This window comes from Carcharodon carcharias, chromosome 1 (assembly GCF_017639515.1).
Source record: "Carcharodon carcharias isolate sCarCar2 chromosome 1, sCarCar2.pri, whole genome shotgun sequence".
In the NCBI taxonomy this organism is placed as follows: Eukaryota; Metazoa; Chordata; class Chondrichthyes; order Lamniformes; family Lamnidae; genus Carcharodon; species Carcharodon carcharias.
This window is the reverse complement of record NC_054467.1, coordinates 34,448,972-34,475,712: the sequence shown is the minus strand read 5'-3', so window position 1 is coordinate 34,475,712 and position 26,741 is coordinate 34,448,972. Positions and strand designations below refer to the sequence as shown.

The 26,741-nt window shown below is 43.5% G+C and overlaps 1 protein-coding gene across 1 annotated transcript in view; it reads right to left on the bottom strand.

Annotated features, from left to right (window-relative positions):
• Positions 1-992: 992 nt before the first annotated feature.
• The window catches only part of LOC121270160 (WD repeat-containing protein 49-like), a 91,177-nt gene continuing 65,428 nt past the window's right edge, over positions 993-26,741 (bottom strand). Inside the window, 4 exon segments of the mRNA XM_041175499.1 lie at positions 993-1,152; positions 1,264-1,361; positions 15,138-15,283; positions 22,862-22,950. Of these exon segments, the coding sequence (XP_041031433.1) occupies positions 993-1,152; positions 1,264-1,361; positions 15,138-15,283; positions 22,862-22,950 (493 nt within the window).

The following is a 26,741-nucleotide window of genomic DNA, read 5'->3' as shown; positions in this document are numbered from 1 at the left end:
AACTAGAATCCTTTCAGCTGATCTAACATTGATCCATTTAAGCGGTAACTAGATAAACAGGAGGGTGAAAGGAATATAAAAATGTTGATTTGGTTAAGTGAAGAAAGGTGGAAGGGTGCTCATTTGGAGCAACACCAACATGGACCTGCTGGGCCAAATGGCCTGTTTTTGTGATGTAAGTACTTGTGGGAGAATCCAAAAATAGAGGCCCATAAGTATTAAAAATCCAATAGGGAAATGTTTCTTTTTTTAACTCATTGGTTACAATGTGGAATTTGCTTCCAGTTTGGCGGAAAATAGTTTAGGTGCTTCCAGAAAGAAACTAAACATGCACAAGAGAAAAGGGAATATGCTTAAAGGCTGAGATGAGGTAGAAATAACATGAAGCATAAACACCAGAAGTTGTGCTGAATGGCCTGCTTCTGTATATTCTATGCAATCTAAAAACTAAAGTGCTTTTCACTCTGTCTTTACAAAACATCATGTGACACAAAGTGGTACATGCATAATTATTATATCCAATGCACAGAACAAGGGATCTAATACAGTACCTTGGATGCACCATTGTTTCACTAGATATTGGGAAATAAAAGTGCTAAATGTGAAGTATGCTTACAGGAATGATTAGAGATGAGAGAATATCTAGCACAGACAAAATTTATAAAAGTTGTCTTTTGGAATAAACAAACTAAGGGAAGCTGAAGTTATCTTGTAATGATAAACCACTAAAACCAGAACTCAGGAGAAAAGTTGCAATCAGTGAACATTAAAGTGATAATATCGAATATGGTCACAATCCCAACTGTTAAATAAAATTTAAAATTATGAAAATTAATTGCTGCCTTTTATCTATGATGACTTAAGACTCCATTTTGAAATCTAAATTATTCAAGCAGTAAACCTAGAAAACTACAGTTATTTAAAACAACTATGAAGGACATTTGCAGCTTAGGAGAGTGGCATATCCCATTTTTATTCTGCTTTCAGAACTCTTAAATGAAGTCGAATGGGTCATTGAGCTCAGCTGCTGGATCAGGCTTGTGGATGTTCAAGGAAATGTCAGCCAACTTGTGACAATGCAATGATTGATAAGCAGTCAGTTTTCCATAAATTTGTTGCTTTTCAATGTGCTTTAGCCTTTGTTCATGTAACCTAAAAGAAAAATCAGTTAACATTAAACTTGCTATTATATACACTCGGGGAGATCCACAATGGCCATATTTCTTGATACTTCTAGGAAGAGAATGGTTTGTATACAATTACCTTCTTTTCACAACTGAATCTAGCTGTTCTAACTCCCTTGTAACTTCTTGATATTTCATTTTAAGTAGGAACAATGCATCTTCGGCTTTACTTTTAACCTACAGCAGGTAAAAACATTGTTTAAATCAGATACATTCCTAACCGCACACCGATTCCTGTATCTTCATACATACCTCTACCTAAATAGATGTATAGAATTATTAAAATCAATTTTTAAATTCATTTAAATTATTTCCATCCCTAATTGCCCTTGAGAAGGTGGTGGCGAGCTGTCTTAAACTACTGCAGTCCATGTGGTGGAGTTACACCCACAATGCTGTTAGGGGGAGGGAGTTCCAGGATTTTGACCCAGTGAAGGAATCACACTGCATTTCCAAGTCAGCTTGGAAGACTGATTTTGTTGGTAGTTTTATTCTACAGTAGAATCTAGTCTGTTTCAACAAACTTTTACTATTTGGTTTTGGTATAAAATTGATTTAAGCAGTACGTAGTGTACCAGTATTTCCTTCATGTAATATTATAAAAAGCACCTTTCTTTGTAGAACCAATACCAACCCTACATTTTAAATGCAAAACTAAAATGCAGCAAAGCGAGAACCTATGAGTTTGAGGAGGGAGGAAAGTGAAAACAGTTCATTACTAGGAAATATAGCATGACCATCTGTTCCTTTCTGTTCTGGTTCCCCCTCCATTTAAAAAGTAGACTCCTTGAGCCCTTCACACCAAGCTCACTGGTTTGATGATTGAATTCTGTTGCTTTCATCTTTCTATCACTTGTGGTCTGTTTCAATTGCAGTATTGTAGGTGTCAATTTTGATATTTCCCTTGACACATTGTGCTCATTATTATGTATTTATTGGAATTATATTTCAGATATATTTAATTAGTTACTCAAGAGAAAACATTAAATGAAAAGGTGTCCAGGGCAGAAGTGGGAACATGGGTTGAATTTTCAGCATTGAGTTCCTGTCTAAACAGTGGAACCATTAACAGGGCAGGTCAGGAATCCACTGAAATGTGGCATTTTAACTGAATCATAGTATTAGCGTCCTGTTCCCTGACCAATTAGGGAGGGTGGATGGGATGACATGCTGGACCTGTCATTTAAGAACTTCTATTTAATGGCAGGGGTGACAATAATTGCAGGAACTCTTGTAGCAGTTTCCTCTCCAATGTAGGATGGAAGCTATACCTTGCAAGGCTGCCCAACTGATTCTTGGACACATGTAGAAGCGACGATGAAAGCGTTGAGGGTCAGGAGAGAAGTCCTCTTCCCTGAGGACGAGAGGAGAAAGCAGGCATGGTGGGATTGCTGAGGTTGTCGGTAGCTGAAGTATGTGGATGTGTATGAGGACATGGACACTGTGTCATAAAAGGTTTAATGACCTCTTTAGGCCTAGCAAAGTGATCACAGCAGCCATCACTCTCACCTCCTTAGCATTCTCTGACGCACTTTGCAATTATACATTCATTTCTTGCAGCTGCCGCCTCAAATTTCATCTCAATAAACATCACACACTCAGCCTATTGTCCTTGTACATCCGTTCCTCACTGGCACCCTCCTTCAAATGTGTTCATTCCATCCTTGATACGGTCCACACATCACACTCTACCGTTTTTCTTTACAAGAACACCCATTACTGCAATTGTCACCCTGACTATTGGAGGGCAACACACTGGGTGGGACCAACATTGGGCATCTATGATGGAGAGAGGGGTGTGGGCCAGGGACAAGGTGAGAGCACTATGATGCACTTCATTTGATCCATAATATTCACTTACGTTGAACTGACATTCACAATAACCAAACTTGCAAAAAATGCATTATGCTGAGCTTGGATTTTTTTTTTAATTGTCAGACAATGACTTCCCTTTCACTGATACATCCCCAATGGAGAACACAGGACACTCCAAGCTCTGCTCAGCTGAGCCTCAGCTGTCATCCAATAAAAGGGAAATTCCGGAGCAGCAACAGGAAACGTGCTTCTGTCAGCGTTTCCATAGGCTGTCTTGGAATGAAATTAGAGGGTTCTATCTCTAGCAGATGTGTTACAACATCACAGGTATTAGCACATATCCATGTCAAGTGGCCACTGTAATGCAAAATTAAACACAGCAGGCCACCAAGTGAATGTTGGCCTAGATCAATGACCTGTAGTTTCTGTTCCATCCTCTAAAGTGACAGAACCTTGGTGGCACAACACCTCATTGTGATCAAGTGCTCTCCATTCCTGGCTAGCAAGGAAGTACAGGTGGGCCCTGAGAGGGAAGATGGAGAAAGAGTGCAGGATAATGAGGACTTTTCTCAAAGTGCCCCCACTTTTCAGTCCTTATGTCCTTATATAGAGCCTCAGGCATCTCCTTCCCCAATGACTGAATCTGCCCATACACAGCAACAGGTGGGACACTTAGAGCACTTGTTGTGAACTTATCAACTCATGGTCTCTTTGGCCTTTCATTGCATCCCCTGGACTGTAGCCTTCAAGTGAATGGTTTGATCAAACTTTGAAAAGGAGTGTTAATGTGATGTTTGGGTCATTGAATGTTAAAATGAGGGTTGATGGGCACAGGACTTTGAGATAGTTGCCTGCACAGACACACTATTTTCAAAAGGAAGCATTGCTGGATTTGGTTCTAGGTACGACAAGTTGCTCAATTATCAGTCAAAGAACATTTAGGGGACAGTGATCATAATATAAGGTTTAAGTTAGCTATGGAAAAGGATAAGGAGCAATCAAGAGTAAAGGAAATTAATTGGGGAAGGACCAATTTCAATAGGGAGAGAAAAGATCAAGCCCAGTTAAATTGGAATCACAGATTGGCAAGCATTTTTTTTTTAATTAAGAGAAGCGTGCCTGAATGGGATCACTGTGGCTTCTCTAGCAACCAGGTGTGTAGTTACTAAAATAACTGACACACCAGGCTCTTTAGAAGAGGATGCTAACCACTCTTCACTTTCCTCCTGCTGTAGCTTCACTCCTCTCAGCAGTGCCATGTTATGAAAGGCATAACAGACCATGACAATCCTGGAGGCCCTTGCTGAAGCAAACTGAAGAGCACCCTCAGATCTGTCCAGACACCTGCACTACATCTTGAACAAATCAAATCACCTGCTCTATTATTGCTCTAGTGAGAATAGTGCACCTCTCCTCTGGATCAAAGGCTAGATTCTTGACAGGAGTTATTGGCCAGGTCTTCGGTCAGTAGCCTTTGTCTCCCAGGAGCCAGCCACTGAGGCTGTTTAGTGGATAGCTCGCCTGTAGCAGGAGTGATTGGCAAAGAATGAAAGAATTGTCAACTCCCTGAAAATCTGGTGCAGACATTCATGATTACTTTGCTGTGGTCACAAACTAGCTGGACATTAAGGGAGGGCAAGCCCTTCCAATTCATGAAGATGCCTGCCCGAGCTGTAGGCACCTTGATTTATTACATGCATGTGGCAATCACTCCCTGAACCTGTGGAAATCCAGCCATTGAAATGAAGTGAAATGAATTCTGGGTTTGAGTGGCCCTATCCATGGCAAGGCTGATGGAATTGATGGACTTGACAAACAGGACATCGATTGCCTGGGTGATACACTTGTGAGCAGCAGACTGATATCCAGGAGACGTCTAGCCAATGCCTGAAAGGACCTGGATGAGATGAAATTCAAGGTCGTGGTAACCTTGATAACTACTGGCAATACAAATGCATGGTCCCCTGGTCTGCTTAGAACAGGCTTGACCAACTCCATGTGGCCCCCGGACCACTTGTTGAAAATGCCGGTAGGACAGCCAGTGAGTTTGAAGATGTCTGCAGGGGCCTACTCCTCCAGTCACCACCTGGTTCTCTCCCACATTTGATGCTGATTGGTTCACTATTGAACCTATCAGCAGCAAATGTGGGAGAGAAACAGGTTGCAATTGGAGGAACAGTGAACATTGGCAACTCTGGAGCATGCTGGACCTGAGCTCACCATGCACCCCCTCCCCACCCCTCCTCCAGGCTTATAGTGCTTTGGCATGGTGTCATGAAAGTATAAGAATTATCACAATATTATTGTGATTTATTGTAAAAGTAGGTTAATAGTTTCTTTGTGTGTGTCTGTTTGTGTGGGATTTAATTGAATTGGAGACAGCTAATCTGGAGGTTTTTGATCCATCAAAAGAAGCTAGGTTTTAAATACTAAATACGTAAACCTGGCTAAAGTTTTAGAAGGTGAAGTGAGCAGAATTTGCATTTTTAAATAAATCAGAGTAATCCAAGTTTCAAAGAGATGGTAGGATGTTACACCTAGCCAGAGAAGCTAGGCCAAGCAGTATGTTTATTTTTCCCAGAGGTTACTGATAATATAAATCTATTCATAGTGCTAATACTATGAGAAAGGTAAGGTTCCAAAGACATATGGGAACAATGGAATTTGCATGAAAAGGGAGAAACATGTATAAAGGAGAAGAGGCTATGTGTCAGAGGGGAAAGCATTGCAAGATCTACCTGAAGTGTGAAAAGCCTCCAGTACTTGTGCAATAAGCTGCTGTCTACAGAAACCAAAGCTAGGAGTAGCCACTTTGGACCCTACTGTCCAGGATGTTGTGGTGATCTATTTAAAATCCAGCCCCCCCGCCCCACACCCCTTCCAACTTCTCGCTAGGAGGAAATAATCACAGATATGAGGCATTATTATATGCTGGAAGGGGCAGTTCTGGATTTAGGGAATGAATCTTAGCAGGTGAAAGGGGTATCAGTGGCAGTGATCGTAATTCAGTTAGATTTATCAATTATGGAAAAGGTTAAAGCTAGAAAAGGTTAAAGCTGGACCAAGAATAAAAGTTTCAAATTTTATTAAGCTGAGATGCGATTTACCACAGTGGACTGCAAACAGCTATTTGAAAGTAAGTCAGTGTCAGAGCAGTAGGAAGAATTCAAGGAAGAGACAGTTGGAGTTCAAAATAAATACATTCAATAAAGAAGAAAGGTGGGACTCCCAGATCTAGATCCAACTGAGCGTCAAAGAGCATAGAGTAGGATAAGGCAAAGAGATAAAGGCCTACATAAGAGTGTGCAAAATTAAAGCACACGGGATTGGGGGTAATATATTGGCATGGATTGTGAATTGATCAGCAGACAGAAAACAGAGAGTAGGAATAAATGGGACTTTTTTGGATTGGCAGGCGGCGACTAGTGGCGTACCACAGGGATCAGTGCTTGGGCCTCAGCTATTCACAATATATATGAATGATTTGGATGAGGGAACCAAATGTAATATTTCCAAGTTTGCTGACAACACGAAACTTGATGGGAATGTGAGCGACGAGGAGGGTGTTAAGAGGCTTCAAGGCAATTTAGACAGGTTGAGTAAGTGGGCAATGCAGCATAACATGGATAATTGTGAAGTTACCCACTTTGATAGGAAAAACAGAATGGCAGAGTATTATTTAAATGGTGATAGATTGGGAAATGTTGGTGTACAAAGGGACCTGGGTGTCCCTGTACACCAATCACTGAAAGCAAGCATGCAGGTGTGGCAAACAGTTAAGAAAGCAAATAGTATGTTGGCCTTCATTGTAAGAGAGGACTTGAGTACAGGAGCAAGGATGCCTTACTGCAATTGTACAGCGCCCTGGTGAGACCACACCTGGAGTATTGTGTTCAGTTTTGGTCTCCTTACCTAAGAAAGTGTATACTTGCCATTGAGAGAGTGCAGTGAGTTTCGCCAGGCTGATTCCTGGTCTGGCAGGATTGTCATATGAGGAAAGATTGGGCCGACCAGGCCTCTATTCACGAGTTTAGAAGAATGAGAGGAGATCTCATTGAAATATATAAAATTCTGACAGGGGTGGACAGACTGGATGCAGGGGTGATATTTCCTCTGGCTGGGGGTTCTAGGACAAGGGGTCACAGTCTCAGGATACAGGGTAACTCATTTAGGATTGAGATGGGGAGAAACATTTTCACTCAGAGGGTGATGAACCTGTGGAATTCTCTACCACAGAAGGCTGTGGAGACCAAGTCATTGAATATATTTAAGAATGAAATAGATAGATTTCTAGACTCTAAAGGCATCAAGGGATATGGAGAGAGTGCAGGAGTACAGCGTTGAGGTTTTTCCAAAGGATCAGCCATGATCATATTGAATGGCAGAGCAGGCCCGAAGGGCCGAATGACCTACTCCTGCTCCCATTTTCTATATTTCTATTATTTAAATATCTTATCCAACAGCTGCACAGTTCCACTCTTTCGTCTGAACTTGCTGAGGTGAAACCCCTAAGTGGTAGAATGATGTCAGGATCCAAACCTGATGTCATTTTTAGGGATTTAACTCCCTGGAAATCCTCAAACCTGCCTCCTCATGCTGGTTCAAGGTACTTCATTCTAAGTGAACTAAACGTCCCCCTCTTTCTCTCCACCTCCATGTAACAAAATACACATGGGACTGAATTTTCCCAGAATTGCACTAAGTGCAGTAGTGGCGGGTAAAATGGAGTCCTACCTGCCGATTAAAATGGTGTGTTTTCACGCCATATCTTCCTGAGCCTGCCTCATTATATATTCACTCCCATGAAACACGCCATTTCCATGGCAGGCGGACCCTCATTCGCCCACTCACCATCACCCCGCTGTTGCATCACACCGGCTGCCATCTCTAAAAGGCAGCTGCCAGCAAAGCACTTATCATCACCAGCTCACCACCACTATCCGAGAGACATGGAATGCAAAGGCAAAAAGACTGCAGCACTCCCCCCCCACCCCCCCACCCACTTCAACAACGGGTCCCTCGAGCAACTGCTGGATGCCATGGAGGCCCGCCAGGATGTGCTATGCCCCCGCTCTGGCCGCAGGATGGGTGGCAATGTCACCAACCCAGTTTGGGAGGTGGTGGCAGCAGTGGTCAGCGCCAATGCCCTTCAGAAGAGGACAGCCACCCAGTGCTGCAAAAGGATGAATCATCTCTGTTCTGCCAGGGTAAGTCACTTTGTTCATCACTCTCAACTCACAAACCCATCACACACCCACAGGGCCCTCACTCACTGCCAGTTCAAGGGACATCACCATTCATTCTTTCAAACACACCATCACTGTCCTCATCCCGTCCTTGGGACCACTCACCACCCACAAGGGCTAGGCATATTTATCATCTGGCCTGGCAGGCGTCCTGATACACTCTCCCCATCTCTATACACGCAGGACAAACTGGCTCACAACAGGAGGGAAAGGCTGCAGACAGGTGGAGGGATGCCGGAATTCAAAGTTCATCACAGAATTTGAAAACAGAGCCATCCAGCTGGCCAGCGATGACCAGGACCAGTCTTGTGCTGACAGTGAGGTCAGCAGTGCTCTACCAAGTGAGAATCCAGCAGTGCAACATCCATCAGATAACCATCCTGTGAGTGATGTGTCCTCTTTCACAGGCCACTGCCAATGAACTAATTATCTCCCTTTGCTTTTGCAGGCACATCTGGGAAGCAGCAGACAGAGTCCATGATCCAGAGCCTCCAAGCAAGCTCCAAAGAAACCTCCGAAGAGGAATCTGAAGGCACCCTCCCTGAAGTCCCATCACAGCGCCCACCCACACCCTCCACCAGCGCAGAGACACATACCTCGGTAGGACCTAGCTTTAGAATAGCCTTGGGACCACCATCTGGTGATCCAGGCAGAGGCAGGGACTTCCCAGGTCCCCGGCACTCGGAGGACTGCTGGAGGGCAGAACATTACTGAGTCCGAGTCAGATGATGAGCCTCTGAACTCAGTCATGTCTCAATTGCTGGAGCTGCAAAGGCAAGCTCGGGAACATCAGGAAGGGATAGCTGCTGCACTCTTCAGATTGCAAGGCATGATGGAGGAATCCATCTGTCTTCAGTATGAGGTGATAGCGCCGGCATTGTAATGCACCAAGGTCAACACTGGCAGGTTGGCAGTCGCCATGGAGACCTTGGTCCAGGACATCACTCCTGCAATGCTGCGCGGGCTTAACTCTATCACTGATGCCATAGTTGGCCTCCAACAGTGTGTATGCATGGCAGTTCGATCTCACTCCAGCTACCCCTTCCGCTCACAGGGTCAGCCAGGGGCCATCAGGCACCTACAGGGAGGGGGATCAGTAGGTGCACCTTCCTCGGCCATCCACCCAGGTGAGTCTGAGAGTGACTCCCCTCTTTCTGTGACCTCCACAGATCCAGCTTCACAGGCCGAGGAAGTGCCACTGCTACACAGCAGGACCCCAAAAGCAGGCCAGGGCCCTCAAGTCTTGGCCCTCCAGAGGACACCCACTAAAGTCATCACAGACAGGGCCTCACAGACAGCGGGCTGCCTCCCCTCCGCTGTGGATGTCTAAGGAGCACCAAGATGTAGCACCAGGGTTAGGACAGTTAAGGAGAATTAGTTGCATAGCCTGGGAGTAGGTGTTAATCACTTGTATATAGTGCTAACTATTGTAAATAAACTCCCAAGAAAGTCTCCTTGTCTATGACTCCTTGTTCTGATGAGCAGTGTTCTTGTCACTCAGATGTGAAACCTTTCTGCACAAGATAAAAGGCAGGTATCTCAGTCCAGGGCCTCTTGCCTGTGCTCTGTGCAGCCTTCAGACCACAGTAATGGTCCAGCCTCACACTCACTGGAAACATTACTGATGCCTGCACCTTTGTGGTGCTGGTCATTCCTGCCAGCATGTAGTGGGCAGGCACCACAGAGTTCTCTCATTCTCTCAGTGTGCTCTCAGCACCTTTGAGGTAGGGCTGGCCCCCATCACGCCAGCATCTGTGACCAGTGATGCAGTGCACCAGTTCTTGAAGGGCTGAGGTGCTGATGTCGGACACAGCCATCAGATGCATCTAAAGTTTCATGGCTGCGTCTCTGAGATGGCCCTGATCATGGAGCACAAGCAAGCTGCCCTAGGTCAGACAGTCTCAGAGGCCATGGAGTGTCCTCACTGCATGTTGTCATCATCCTCCAGCGATCAAGCGACTGTTAGGGCCTCCACTGCATCTTCATGACAGGAGTATTCTCTCAGTGGGTATTGGCGCTGATATAAGCCAGACTGGAGTCAAACGTTCATAGCTGCGATGTGAGGATCTATGGGGACACCTCACTGCATGTTGTTATCATCCTCCACAAATCTGGCAGCTATGAGAGCCTCCCAAGTGCACCTGTCCCATCCAGCCAGTGAGAGAGCCTCTTCCCCATCATCGTCACCACAAAGGACTCCCTCACCCTCATCTCCGTCAGCGTTCACCTCATCGGAGGAGACATGCAGCTCCTCCATGTCCTCTCAGCCAGTTCCTCACCCTGTTGTAGCGCCAGTTTGTAAAGGGCGCAGCAGACGATGACAATGCATTACACCCTCTGCAGACTGTATTGCAGGGATCCACCAGACCAGTCCAGGCACCGGAACCACATCTTCAGCATCCCGAAGGACTGCTCCACCAAGTTTCAAGCTGTAGCATGAGCCTCATCTCTGTTGATCTCTGCGGTCTGAGGCTGCCACACAGGTGTCATCAGCCACAGCCTCTGCAGGTAGCCTTGTCCCCAAAGAGCCAACCGTTCAGCCTCTGTAGACCCTGGAAAACTGCAGGGATCTTCAAGCAACTCACACTCCCAGGAAACCGTGCACATACCTGCAGGATGCGTTTCTGGTGGTCGCATACCAGCTGCACGTTCAGTGAATGGAAGCCCTTGCAGTTGATGAAGTCCACTGAGTGTAGCGACGGAGACCTGAGCACCACATGAGTGCAGTCGATCGCACCTTGCACCTGTGAGAATCCCAAGATCAGGGTGAATCCAATGACCCTTGCATCCTGGCTGTCCCTGTCCCGGACAAAATGCACAAAGTTGTGTGCCATGGAGAAGATGACATCTGTGACCTCATGGATGAATTTGTGGGTGGCGGATTGTGAAATCCCAAGAGGTCACCTGTGAAGTCCTGAAAAGGGCCACTGGTATAGAAATTGAGCAGCACAGTCACTTTCACAGCCATTGGCAGTGGATGCCCTCCATGTCCCCTTGGTGCCAAATAAGTGGCAGATATGAGCTACCAAGTCCCTAGACATGCGCAGTCGTCGGCGACACTGGTTCTCAGTCATCTGCAGGAATGGCACGCAGTGTCTATAGACCTGGTTGTCGCTAGGTGCCAACCAGCCATAGCTCCCTGTCGCTCCTGGGCAGCGTGTGCGGGAGCCCCTGCTGCCCTTTCTTCATGAGGTTGCTGCTCCTGCCTTTGTGCAGCCAGGTGCCTCTATCTTCTACGGTTTCTGTAGGCCATCAGGCATACAGCTAGATCACTAGGATCTATGATCCTTTTGTAATCCTCCTGCAGCATGAAAGAGAGGGAGATGTGGTTATCATGGCTGCACTTAGCACCTTTCCTGGCCCTGTGTGACTGCCCCTTAATGCTTCCCAGAGAGTGCTTGTCACCCCTCAGATGGCCAGAGATGAGTGCACTGCATGGCTGCCCTGTCAACTGTGACATGGGGGACACTGATCCAAACCAGGATGCTGAGAATACAAGGGGCTGTGAGCACCTCCAGCAGTGACTGCTACATGGAAAGCATTGGCGAAGAGATTGTACAACGTGTGCAGTCCAACTACTCTGCAGTCCAATAAAGTGATGGGGTAAGGTATGGAGCGATTGGTGGCCCTTTGGTACATCTGCAATCCATGGGTGGGCAGGCTAGGAGCCTGACCCCAATCATATCACTATGGCTGCACCTGCTCTGTCTTAGTTGCAGAGGCATGGTCAGTTGATACAGGTGCCCTGAATGCAATGCCATTTCCCTCGCTTACCCCGCTCCCCCGCTCCCCATCTCAATTGCTTACCCCACCCCCCACCCCCCCCAACCGCCTCCAAGGCTGGCCAGCACTTGCCCCGAGACACCCCGAACCCCTCAGCCATCGCCTCCAAGTCTGGCCAGCACTTCCCCCCCAGACACCCCCATCCCTCAGCTGTCACCTGTGGGTCCAGGCATCAGTTTCCACTGCCCCCGGCACCTCTGAGGCCTGTAAACAATGGGCAAGCTGTGGACAATGCTGCTGTTCACTCAACTCAGTTCCTCCAAAGTGAAAGCCACCAAGTGCACATCGCCTGCTTGCTGTTGTAAAACACCTCACTGTGCTTTCCCGCCAACATGGACGGAAGATATGGCGGAGTTTCAAGAGACTGGCAGGATGGCCTTTTAATTATATGCCAATGTATTACAATTAGCTCCCCGTTGATGGATGGCAGGAAATGCAGCCCATCGTTGGCGGGCTGAGCGGAAGATCGCGACCTGCCTTCACACCGTCACGAAGTGGGTCCTGCCATATTTTTCGTGCATGCCATCTATCACACCCATCGCCAGCAGACTCAGAAAATTCTGCCCATGATATCTTGCTGTGAAATGTGACAGAGTGAAGGAACCCTTAGGTAGCAGCGACCACAATATGATTGAATTTTACATCCAGTTTAAAAGGGAAAAGAGGGGTCCAAGACTAGTATTTTAAACTTAAATAAGGGAAACTACGTGGGCATGAAAGCTGAGTTAGCTGAAGGGAAGTGGGATACTAGGCTAGGGAATAGATCAATAAAGAAGCAGTGGCAGACACTTAAGGGGGTATTTCAGAATACTCAGAATAAGTATATTCTTACTGTAAAGAAAAATTCTAAAAGGAGGACTCACCATCCGTGGTTAACTAAAGAAATTAAGGAATGTATCAGACTTAAGGAAAATGCATATAACTCTGCAAAGATGAATGGCAAGTCAGATGATTGGTCAGAATATAAAAAGCAGCAGAGAATGACTAAAAAGTTAATCAAGAGTAAGAAATAAGGGTATGAGAAGAAGCTAGCTAGAAATGTAAAAATGGATAGCAAGAGTTTCTACAAGTATTTAAAAAGGAAAAAAGTAAAGTGGGTGCTGGTCCTGTAGAGAGTGACGATGGGGGTTTAATAGAAGATAAAAAGGAAATGGTGAAAGAAATTAACAAATATTTTGCTTCTGTCTTCAGTATAGAGGATACAAGAAACATTCCAATAATAGTTGTAAATCACTAGATGGAAGGGAGAGGGAAACTTGGTGAAATTACAATCACTAGGGAAGCAGTACTGAGCAAACTGATGGAGCTGACAAGTCTCCGGGTCCAGAACTCCTGAACCTTTAAAGAAGGATCATACCGACTCAAAACATTAGCTCTATTTCTCTCTCCACATATGCTGTCAGACCTGCCGAGTTTTTCCAGCATTTTCTGTTTTTATTTCAGATTTCCAGCATCTGCAGTATTTTGTTTTTTCTCTGGGTCCTGAAGGGCTTCATTCTAGCGTCTTAAAAGAGGTGGGTAATGAGTAGATGTGTTGGTGTTAATCTTCCAAAATTCCCTATATTCTGGAAAGGTTCCATCAGACTGGAAAGTAGCAAATATAACCCCTCTATTCAAGAAGGGAGGGAGGCAGAAAACAGGAAACTATAGACCATTTAGCTTGACATCTGTCTTTGGGAAGGTGTTAGAATCGATCATTGAGGAGGTTATAGCTGGGCACTTGGAAAAACTCAAGGTATCAGGGAGAGTCAGCATGGCTTTGTGATAAGGAAATCATTTTTAAACCAATTTATTGGAGTTCTTTGAAGAAGTAACATGCACTGTGGACAAAGAGGAACCTGTGGATGTGTTGTACTTGGATTCCCAGAAGGCATTTGATAAGGTGCCAACATCAAAGGTTATTGTGGAAAATAAACGCTCATGGTGTAGGGGGTAGCATATTAGCATGGATAGAAGATTGGTTGGCTGGAAGAAAACACAGAGTATGCATAAATGGGTCTTCTTCTGATTGTCAGGATGTAACAGGCAGAGTACCGCAGGGGTCTGTGCTGGGGCCTCAACCTTTTACAATTTATATCCATGAGCTACATGAGGGAAGTGAAGGTGATACAACGATAAGTAGGAAAGTACATTGTGAAGAGGACATAAGGAGTTTGCAGACGTTTATAGATAGGTTCAGTGAGTGGGCAAAATTATGGCAGATGGAGTATAATGTGGGAAAATGTGAAGTTGTTCACTTTGGCAGGAAGAATAAAAAAGCAGATTATTAGATAAACAGAGGGTGACTGCAGAGAGATCTAGGTGTCCTAGTGCATGAGTCACAAAAAGTTAGTATGCAGGTACAGCAAGTAATTAAGAAGGCTAATGGAATGCTATCCTTCAATACAAGAGGAATTGAACGTAATAATAAGGACGTTATGCTTCAGTTATACAGGGCACTGGTGAGACCACATCTCGAATATTGTTTGCAGTTCAGATCTTCATATTTGAGGAAGGACGTAAATGTGCTGGAGGCTGTTCAGGGGAAGTTTACTAGATTGATACCTGGAATGAACGGATTGTCTTATGAGGAAAGGTTAGACAGACTGGGCTTGTTTCCACTGGAGTTTAGATGAGTGAGGGGTGACTTGATTGAAGCATATAAGATCCTGAACAGTGTTGACAAAGTGGACATGGAAAGGATGTTTCCTCTTGTGGGTGAGTCCAGAACTAGGGGGTACCATTTTAAAATTAGGGTTTGCCATTTTAGAACAGAGTTGAAAAGAAATTTTTTCTCTGAGGGTTGTGCAACTTTGAAACTCTCCACCCCAGAAGGCGGTAGAGGCAGGGTCATTGAATATTTTTAAGGCAGAGGTAGATAGATTCTTCTTAGGAAAAGGGATCAAAGGTTATCGGGGGTAGATGGGAATGTGGAATTCGAAACACAAACAGATCAGCCGTTATCTTAATGAATGGTGGAGCAGGCTTGAGGGGCCGAATGGCCTACTTCTGCTCCTATTTCATACGCTCTCCAGCGTACCCGGCTACTGCCATAATTTCAATAATAGACATGAATTTTCAGGTCAATTTAATACTGTAATTAAATTATGTTCAAAACTTTCACACTTACCTTTTCATTTGTTGTAGTGTCACTTTGCAGACTCTGCCTCGACTCCCTGCTAACTACTACGCCTGGAAGCTGTTTTTCTAACCGTTCCTGATCTTTTTCTGATGTTATGCTGTGAATATTCCATAGTTCACTTTGGCCAAAAATACCTGCAGGAAAAATGCATTTTTGTTTATTTTTTAGGGTAGTATAACCAAAACTGCAGCCTCATTTTCAGTATTACTGTCCAGACAGGAGAGGGGGTGCAAAATTAATCTTTCTTCACATGAATGTGTGATGCATTATCAATTTAAGGTGCCTGACTTAGAAACCTGATTAATAACCAACTAACCTGAAGTGTCAGTTTAGTTTACTTGGTAGGACTCTAAGTCAGATTCATAATGTGAACAAATAATGTAGGTGAGCATGATTACAATACTGTCCTTTGGTTTAAATTAAATTGAGGTCCTATTTGGGTGAACAATTGACCCAAATTGTTCACCAATGACATTATTTTGAATAATGAAATACTGACAGCCTGGCCAAAACTCCCAGCATCAATCACTGAAACTAAATTCAGTCAGTTCATTACTATTATAAAAGCAAAAAATTGCAGATGCTGGAAATCTGAACTAAAAGCAGAAAATGCTGGAAATAATCAGCAGATCAGACAGCAGCAGTACAGAGAAACAGAATAAATGTTTCAGGAAATGTTAACTGTGTTTCTCCACAGATGCTGCCTGATCCGCTGAGCATTTTCTGTTTTCAGTTCATTAATTTTTATGGTTTCTTACTCTGACACTATAGCGAGTTTTAACTATGTCACAACAATCATTTCACTTGGGTTTGTTGTGTAGAGTCAATACATAAATGCAAGTTTTTCTTTTTGCTCATTGCAAATGAGCTGACAGTTTGAAGAAGCCATAAATATGAGGCTGTATCTGTGAAACAGATGATGGAAGGATGCCAATCTCTGAAATGCTGTAATTTCCCCTTGCAGATGAATGGAATTAACTTTGGAGACTGTTTTTTTTTTGCATTTCTTCCCTCTCCAAAAAGTTGTTTTCCTTTACCCCATACAAAGTAGCATTTTCATCTCCCACAACACTTTCTCTTAAGGGCCCTTCTAAGTGATGGTTAATTTAATATCATTCTGGGCAATTTTGTCTTAGGTCCATAACAACTTGCATTTATATAGTGCATTTAATGTAGTAAAACATCCCATGGCTCTTCCCAGAAGCAAGATCAGAGTTTGGCACCAAGTCACATGAGATATATAAAGCAAATGACCAAAGGTTTGGTTAAATAGGTAGGTTTTAAGGACAAACTTAAAGGAGGAGAGAGATGGATGGAGAGGTCTAAGGATGGTAGCAGTTTAGGCAGCTGAACGTAATGGTAGGGCAATGAAATTTGTAGATGTATAAAAGGCCATATTGGAAGAATGCAGAGATTTTAGAGGGTTGTAGGGCTGGAGCAGCTTATAGAAATGGGGAAAGGCAAGGGCATGGGGAGATTGGAAAACTAGGAAAATGTTTAAATTGAGGCAATGTCAGGCTGGAAGCCAATGTAGATCAGCAAACACAGGGGCAATGGGTAAATGGCACATGGGGTGAGTTAGAATATAGGCATCAGAGTTTTGGAACAGCTCATCAGTGGAGGATATCAGATGGGAGACCAGTCATTAAAGCAATGGAATAATTGAGCCTGGAGATAACAAAAACATGGATGCGGATTTGAACAATAAATAATTCCGTTCCTTTTTGCTATGTTTGAGTCTCAGATCAAAGGGGAACCTTAAACTAAGGAGAGAATTTCATCAAGGTTCAATCTGTGGCACATCCCAGAAATGAAAATAAATTCAGGATGATTTTTCTTCTCCTCCTTTCCTCTATCTTTGTCATCTGCAAATTTAACCATTGTGCTTTTAACTCACAACTCCAGATCATTTGTAAAAGGTATTAAACAAAAGAGATCCAAAAATAGGCAATGGTGGGAATCTCACTGCGAACATTCTTCCAAGCTGATGACAATCTTTGTATCACTAATCTCTGGGTTCTACAGCAACTCATGTCAATTGTAATATATTTTTACTGATTTCTTTCTTTATTTTCAGCATTTCCAGAGGCAATGTATTAAATACCTTATTGAAATCCAGGTACACCACATCCATTGTCTTACCCTATCAAGCTTATCACACACTCAAAGAAAATCAGTAAATTAGATAGCAAGATCTCCCTTCATGAATCCATATTGGATATACAAAAGAATTGGATATAATAGTCCAGGAGGAACACTGCGAGATATTGGACAGTTTAGTCATTAAGAGAGAAGAAGTACTCGAAGGGTTGAAATCCTTGAAAGTTGATAAGTCACCAGGGCCAGATGGATTGTTTCCGAGGCTGCTGAAGGAAGTCAGGGAGGAGATAGCGGATCTCTGAGGATGATTTTCCAATCTTCACTAGATACAGGGGAGGTACCGGAGGTCTGGAGAAACGCAAACGTAGTTCCATTGTTTAAAAAGAATCAAAGGAAATGCCAAACAATTATAGGCCAGTTAGTCTTACATTGGTGGTGAGCAAATTAGTAGAATCAATCCTGAGAGATAGGATTAACTGTCATGTGGAAGACATGGACTAGTCAGCGATGGTCAGCATGGATTTGTTAAAGGAAGGTCTTGCCTCACAAATTTGATTGAATTCTTTGAGGAAGTGACAAGAAGTGTTGATGAAGGTAGTGCAGTGGATGTTGTGTACATGGATTTAAGCAAGGCATTTGACAAGGTCCCACATAGCAGATTGGTCAGGAAAGTAAAAGCCCATGGGATTCAGGGTAATGTGGCAAACTGGATTAAAGGTTGGCTTTGTAACAGGAAACAAAGGGTAATGGTCGATGGATGCATTTGCGAATGGAAAGTTGTCTCAAGTGGTGTTCCACAGGGCTCGGTGTTGTGACCCTTGCTGTTTGTGTTATATATTAACGATTTGGATGTGAACTTGGGGGGCACGATTGGGAAATTTGCAGGTGACACAAAGATTGGCCGAGTAGTGGATAGTGTAGCGGATAGAGATAATCTCCAAAACAATATAGATGGGTTGGTGGAGTGGGCGGTAAAGTGGCAGATGGATTTTAACATAGAGAATTGTGAGGTCATACATTTAGGGAGGTCAAACAGTTACAGGGATTACACTATAAATGGGAATATACTAAGAGGGGTAGATGAAATGAGAGATCTTGGCGTACAAGTACACAGGTCCCTGAAGGCAGCAGTTCAAGTAGGCAAGGTTGTAAAGAAGGCATATGGAATGCTCTCCTTCATTAGCAGGGGTATAGAATATAAAAGTAAGGATATAATATTGGAATTGTATAAAACACTGGTGAGGCCACAACTGGAGTATTGTGTGCCGTTCTGGCCACCAAATTACAGGAAGGACATAATAGCTCTGGAAAGCGTGCAGAGGAGGTTTACAAGAATGTTGCCAGAGTTAGAAAAGTGTAGCTACGAGGGAAGATTGGATAGGTTGGGGTTATTTTCCTTAGAACAAAGGAGGCTGAGAGGTGATTTGATTGAGGTGTACAAAATTATGCAGGGACTAGATAGAGTGGACAGGATAAAATTGTTTCCCTTGGTGGAGAATTCTAGAACCAGGGGACATAGATTCAAGATAAGTGGCTGTAGGTGTAGAGGGGACATGAGGAAGAACTTTTTTACGCAGAAGGTAGTGGGTGTCTGGAATTCGCTACCCGAGTTAGTGGTAGAGGCAGAAACTTTAAACTCTTTTAAAAAGTACCTGGATCTGCACCTTAAGTGCTGTAAGCTGCAGGGCTATGGGCCAGGTGCAGGAAGGTGGGATTAGAAAAGGCAACTGGGTGTCATCGGGTTGGCATGGACAAGATGGGCCGAATGGCCTCCTTCTGTGCTGTAATTTTTCTATGGTTCTATCATTTATGATTTTTATCTAGATGCTCCATGATCTTAACTTTAATGAGGGTTTGTAGAACTTTATCCACAATAGGTGAAAACTCTCTGCTCTAGTTTACTGGGTCACTTATGCTACTTTTCTAAAAAAAAACAGTGACATCTGCTTTCTTCCAGTACTCAGTGATTTCCGGAAGGTTTGTGCTGGAGTTCCTAGAAATTCCTCCTTTGTTTCTTTAAGATACGTTGGATACACCTTATATGGCTCCTGAGATGCATTCCCATTATTTTTCCTTGCTGGCCCAAATGAATGTCAAACATACTTTGCTGCATGTTCAGAAGTTGCCAGCAGAAGCCTTCATATCCTTTGCAAGGTACTCCCACAGCACTGTTAGGTAGGGAGTTCCAGGATTTTGGCCCACCAACAACGAAGGAATGGTGATATATTGCCACATCAGGATGGTGCATGACTTGAGGGAATTTGGAGATGATTGTGTTTCCATACGCCTGCTGCTCTTGTTCTTCTAGGTGGTATCAGAGAAGCCTTAAAGGAGTTGCTGTAGCACATCTTGTCAATGGTACACATTGTAGCAATGGTGCCACTGGGTGAAATAAGTGAATATTTAAGATAATGGATAGGGTGCCAATCAAGCACCCCATCCTTGTCTTCGCTTCAATAGTCCAGCCAACACTTTCTATGAACTGATATAAGATCCTCCACACAAAATAATCTGGGGCACAGAGTACCCAAAGTAAACAATAAACCCCTTACATTGAATATAGTGTGTCATTTTAGCCTTTGACTCGCTTTGTGTGCAGGCAAATGATGCTGTTACAGGCCCAACATCTAAGGCCACAAACTATGTCGTGTAGACACTGTTGTAATGTAGGAAACACAGCATACTCTCACAAACAACAATGTGATAATGGCCAGATAATTTTTTTTTATTGATGTTGATTGAGGGAATAACATTGACCAGGACACCAGGGAGAACTCCCCTGTTCTTCTTCGAAATAGTGGCATGGATCTTTTACATTTACTTAAGCAGGCAGATGGATCTTGGTTTAACATCTCATTTGAAGGAAGGTACTTCTGACAATGCAGCACTCCCTCAGTACTGCACTTGAGTGTCAGCCTTGATTTTTGTGCTCAAGCATTGGAGTGGGAATTGAACCCAGACCTTGTGACTCAGAGGCAAGAGTGCTACCAACTCTACCAGAAAATTTTTACATAATTCTGCGTTCAGTGTTCATATGTGCTCATTTACGATCATCTGCATTCAAAAGCAATCATTTAGTCATCATTTGACATCAAATAGCAGTTAAATGATCCATCATTGGTGATCAACTAAACAAAATGAAATCATGCAAAGCTCAAACAATATCATTAGCAATCACCTAGCATCATTTAAATGCTCAGAAGGTATTCAACTAACATCAACTGCGATCAATGAGCTTGTCCTTTAGGTAAAACTCTAAGTTCTGCAATCATGGCAAAATTGACTAAGGCTGGGATTTTCCATGCCCACAGGAGTCAGTCGTGTTCAGTGGCGTGAGCGGACAATGTGGCAAGAAGGTCAAAAATCGGTTTCACAACATCGCGAAACCAATTTGCGATCATCTGCTCCGTCCACCGATGGTGGGCTGCATCCCCACCATTGGACGTCAGGAACCTCTTTATAGTACATCAGCATATCATTATAAGGCCAGCCCACCGGACTCATCCCCTCCTGCTGGATTATCCACCCAGGTCCGCAGGAAAACACACCAACGTGTTTCATAACAGCATATATAAGGTGTGCACTTGATGGGCTGCACTTCACTCGGGACTTCAGGGTTTGCTTGCTTACCTTGCTTCAGTCAGCACTCACAATCATCAGCGCCAGGCTTCACAGACAGCACCACATCACTTTTAGGGGAGCTCATGGGTAGGTCTCTACCTACCAGGTCAGCCATATGTGGGTGGCTTTTCAATGGCTGCAGGGCAAAGTCCTGTTGGGGAAAGGGGAGATGTGGCCTCTGGCAAGGGAAGAGGCTGTGGAACAAGAGTTGTACTGGGGAAGGAGGTTATCCCGGGATGTGTGTAGGGGCACATGTTGATCTATGCAAGTGGCCTCAAGATGGTGAGGGCTGAAAAGGCAGTCTCCAGAGGGGATGAGGGGATGTGTGTGAGAGAATGGGTGGTGGTGTCCCCTGAGCTTGCAGTAAATGAGATGCCAGTGAATGTGTGATGGGCTTGAATGTGTGAGTTTAGAGTGATGAGATGGTTGCCATACCCTGGCTATATGGATGAAATTATTCATCCTCTATCTGCATTGTATGGAGGAACAGTGCATTAAACAAATTTAGGCAAATTTTCCAAACACAGTTTCAGGTGGTCCCTTAACATATGCACAGAGGCATTAATGACCCATTATAGCTATTACCATTATCAGTTGACTTTCATCCTCAGTCTCCACCCTCCCCATTCCTACATCCTTTAACCTTTATTTTTTACTGTCTCTTCTCATGATTAGGTGTGTTACCTGAATGAAAATCCATTTGAGGTGCATGTACATTGTCTCATTTTTAAAAAATTTTGAGCAGAAAGTTGCAAGAATTACTTAAATGTCAATACTAATTTGAGATTCGCAAGTGTTGCAATGTATACCTCATCTTAATTGACTCTTGAGAATAAACTTGGTATTTATGTGAACTCATACGTTTACAATATTCTATATCATAAAAACAATAAAAAGTTTATTTCATGATCTCAATCACAGACTTTGTTTTTTTTTATTCCGTTATTATTCATTAGAATTGTATTTACCCTTGCATCCACCAGGCACTTTGCAAATTTCTCTGGGCTCTACACCCTGGTCACCTAGGTGCCCTGCTCCCAGCCCCATCCCGGATTGCAGCATCTCCCTGCCACCCTTTCCCCTACTACCAGATTGCAGTACCTCCCACCCTCATCTGCCCCTAACCTTGGATTGGAGTACGTCCCTACTCCCCACCCCAACCCCTAAGATTGCAGCACCTTCCCCCACTTTCCTTCTCCGCGCAGCAACTTTCTCTGCGCTGGTGAGGTGTTCTGAGGGCGTGGCCGGAACCGGATGTGACGGAGTAAGGTCGGGGTGGCAGGTGGCAGAAACAGGTGGTGTTTGGGGTTGGGGGAATTGGGGTGGGGGAAAGAGTCTGACTATGTCGGAGCACTGGCCACTGTGATCGGAAGTGGAGGGGTAGGGACACCACTTCCAGGGGGGGTCTGATCTATCTGGGGAGGAGGGGGATCTCAGCCGGCAGCCGTCACAAACTTTTAAACAAATATTATTATAAAGTTTTATAAAATGAAGTTAAATTTTGCACAACAAAAGACATCTTATGAATAAAAACAAAAAACTGCGGATGTTGGAAATCCAAAACAAAAACAGAATTACCTGGAAAAACTCAGCAGGTCTGGCAGCATCGGCAGAGAAGAAAAGAGTTGACGTTTCAAGTCCTCATGACCCTTCAACAGAACGCTGTTGAAGTTCTGTTGACGGGTCATAGGGTCATGAGGAATCGAAACATCAACTCTTTTCTTCTCCACCGATGCTGCCAGACCTGCTGAGTTTTACCAGGTAATTCTGTGTTTGTTTTGTATCTTATGAATAAACTTCTGTTACACCCGAGTATGGATGGAAAATGCAGTTAATGAGTCAAATAATTAAAATTTGGATATGATAAATTCAAAATACTGCTCCCCACCCCAATCATGAAAAAGTGCAAGCATCGTCTGTGCAATAACAGAAAAGCAAGGCTAGTGAGTGCAGCAAAACAGATCCAGCTCTTATGGCCTTCAGGTGCCTACCTATAAACTCTCCTTTGACATTCCAAAGCTTCACAGTACAATCCACAGAGGATGTGAGCAACCACTGATTCTCATCCACCAGCGTAATACTGTAGACATAATAATAGAGAAAAATTGATTGTGGTTTCTTAAAATATATTTACCCTGTGCATCACGAAGCACATGCTGGCAGAGAGCTGTTAAGCATCACCTCTTTGTGCTTTGCAACAAAACAAACAGTAGCAGCTACATGACTGACTGTCTTTCAAAAAATATTTGGTCAAAATCTGTTCTTGAATAAGTCCACAAAATTTCACAAACAAGTGAGTCTAGGAAACATTTCTGAAACAAATGCTATAGAAAGAATTCCATTACTAGCATTTTCAGCATTTAGTGTTTCACCAAAGTCTTTTAAAGTCATAAAACATAAGAATATCAAATGGGAACATTACCTCAAGGAGATACTTAAGTATTGCTGAGAAAAGATCAAAGCTTTCATCTTGCACTCATCAGTACAATTCGCAATACTGAATTAAAGAATACATTGATATTTTCTTGCGAATCATCCTGATGAGTGCAAGAAGAAAAGCTTTGGCAAAAAATGTCTCTTTTATCAGCAATACTCAAGTTCTGTACCACCAAAATGGCTTAAAAACTTTATGGAGCATAAAAGGTCACCTTCAGCTTCTAATCTAATATAAAATCCTTTTCAATCTCCTCAGGAGAGGTGAGTAAATGGAAGGCATTTTTTTATTTCTGGTAACATTGCCGCAAAATGATTAATACAATTCATTTCCGGAAGGAACGAGAGCTGAGCGGAGAATAAAGAGTAGGTGAGAGAGCGAGACTTCACTTCAGGAAGGAGTGTGAGCTGAGTGGGGCTTGAAAAGCGGCAGAGAGAGCAAGATTCCACTTTGGGAAGTAGTGAGAGCTGTGGGAGTCGGGGGGTGGGGGGTGGTTGGGGTTGCTAGCCACTGCCAGTCAGTAGGTTCATAGCCTGTGTTTGGAAAACAAATTCGAGGTATGGCATCAAAGGAAACAGGTAGGTGATTTCCTAATTATCTTATCTAACCTAAGGAATTTAAATCTGGGCATATAAAATTTAAATTGAGATTATTTGGGAGTCAGGAGCAGAGGCAGGAGCTGGCTGCAGCTGTTTGGAGTGTGCTGGAGTTTGGGGGGAAAAAAAAATCAAACTGTGACATCACAGGTAAGTCCTGAGTTGACTGACTGGTGAGTATTGTTGCTTATGGACTCAGTCTAAACAAATGGCAGATTAAAAAACATTAAAAGTATTAATTATTAATAACAAGTAATAAAAGAGCAGCTAGTGAGTCACCTTTTATTTGAAGTAAGATTTATTACTACTAGTGAGGTGTATTAAGTATTAGTAGGGCTTATCAATATTAGCATTGGTAAAGTTTATTAATAGTGGTAAGGTTTATTAACAGTGATAAGGTTTATTAGAAATAGTAAGGTTTATTAGCAGCAGCAAGGTTATTAACTAATAGACAGAGGAATGGCAGGGTTGCTACAACATCTAGAGTGCACACCCTCTGCTATGGGGGAATTTCAAGACAGCCCACCATGTCCTGGATAACCATTTGTCAGGAAGTGTCATCAATTGCAGCAGCTTGAGCTTTGGGTTTCGGAACTTAAGCAACAGCTGGTGTTACTGTGGTGCATCCATAAGGCACGTTTATAGATGTGCTCATCCTGCAGCTTAAGAGTATGCAGGGAGAAGGGGAATGGGAAATCATCAGTCAAGTAGAAACAGGTAGATAATGCAGGAGTCCCCTAGTAGATCACAATCTCCAACCAGTATTCAATTCTGGATACTGATGAGACTGATGGTTCATCTGGGGAGTGCAGCCAGAGCCAAGCCCATTTGTTGGGGTGGGGGTGTTGAGTGTACATGGAAGACTAGAAGACCAATAGCGATAGATGGTTCGATAGTTGGAGGGGAGCAGGCATTTCTGTGGCCACAGACATGAATCCAAGATAGTATGTTGCCTCCCTAGTGCCAAGGTCAAGGACATCACTGAACAGCTGCACAGCACCCTTGAGGGGTGAGGGTAAACAGCCAGCAGTCAGGATCCACATCAGTCCCACGACAGAGGTAGAAAGAGGGATGTGATCATGCAAAAGTTAGGAGGCTAGGTAGGAAATTAACAAGCAGAAACTCAAAAGTAGTCATCTCCCAATTACCCCTAGTACCATGTACAAGTGAGTATAAAAATAGGAAGAAAAAGTTGATGAATGAGTGGCTCAAGAGATAGTGCAAAGTGGAAGGCTTGAGATTCTTGGGACACTGGTACTGGCTCTGGGGGAGACTCAAAAATCAGTTCTGTTGAAGGGTCATGAGGACTCGAAACGTCAACTCTTTTCTTATCCGCCGATGCTGCCAGATCTGCTGAGTGTTTCCAGGTAATTCTGTTTTTGTTTTTTTTGTGGAAATATAATGTTGTGAGACCTGGCTTAAAGGGCAGAACTGGATGTTAGTTATTCCTGGATACAGGGTGTTCAGGACTGACAGGAAAAGAAGAAAAGTTGGAGGAGTGGCGATATTGATTCCAAGAGAGCAGTGCAGTGCTGGAGAGAGAAGGTATCTCAGAGGGGTCAAAGACAGAATCTATTTGGCTAGAGCTAAGGAACAAAAAAAGGCGTAATTACATTGCTCAGTGTAGTCCATAGACCACTAACTAATGGAAAGGATGTAAAGGAACAAATGTGCAAAGAAGTTACAGACAGGTAATGAAATATAGAGCAGTGACAATGAGGGCTTTAGTTATCCGAAAATAGACTGGGATAGTAGTAGCGTAAAGGGAGAGAGGAGCAAGAGTGCCTAGAGTGTGTTCAGGAAAATTTTCTACAGCAGTATGTTTCCAGTCCAATGATAGGAGAGGCACTGTCGACCTGGTTCTTCAGAATGGGCCAAGTGGGTCAAATATCTGTAGAACATTTAGTGGACAGTGCTCATTGTATCATAAAATCTAGGTCGGCTGTAGAAAAGGACAAAGAACAAGAATAAGAATAATTGGGGGAAAGCAAAATTCAATGGGTTAAGAACGGATCTGGGGCAAATAGATTGGAATCAAAAGTTAGCAGGAAAAATGGTAGCTTCAAAGAAGAGATAGTTCAGGCACGGTGAAGGTTTATTCCCTCGAGGGGGAAAGGTAGGGCAAAGAAATCCAGAGCTCCCTGGGTGTCAAAAGAGATGGGGATGAAGGCTGAAAGGAGATTTGATAGGGGTATTCAAAATCATGAACAGTCTGGACAGTGTAGATAGGGAGAAACTATGTCCACTTGTGAAAGGATCGAGAACGAGATGGAAAAAATATAAAGTAAATGGCAAAAGAAGCAAAAGCAACATGAGAAGAACTTTTTTATGCAGTGAATGACTAAGATCTGGAATGCACTGCCTGAGAGTCTAATAGAGGCAGGTTCAATCGGGGCAGTCAACAGATAGAGGTGAAGGAGAAAAAGAAAGCATCCTTATGACGGATGTCAGGTGGATAATAAATAGAGAACCAGGCTGAATATAAAAGGTTCAGAGGGGAAAGTTAAAAAGCAAATAAGAAAAGCAAAGAGGGGGTGTGAAAAGAGACTAGCAGCTAACATAAAAGGGAATCCCAAAGTCTCCTATAGGCACATAAATAGTAAAAGGGTGGTAAAAGGAGGAACAGGGCCAATTAGGGACCAAGAGGGGATTTACTCATGGATGCAGGGGGAATAGCTGAGATATTAAATAAATACTTTGCATCCACCTTTACCAAGGAAGAAAATGCTATCCAGATCACAGTGAAAGGAGGTAATTAATACACTAGAAGGATTTAAAATTGATGAGGAGGTATTAGATAAGTTTGTCTATATTTAAGTTGATAATGCACCAGGACTGGAT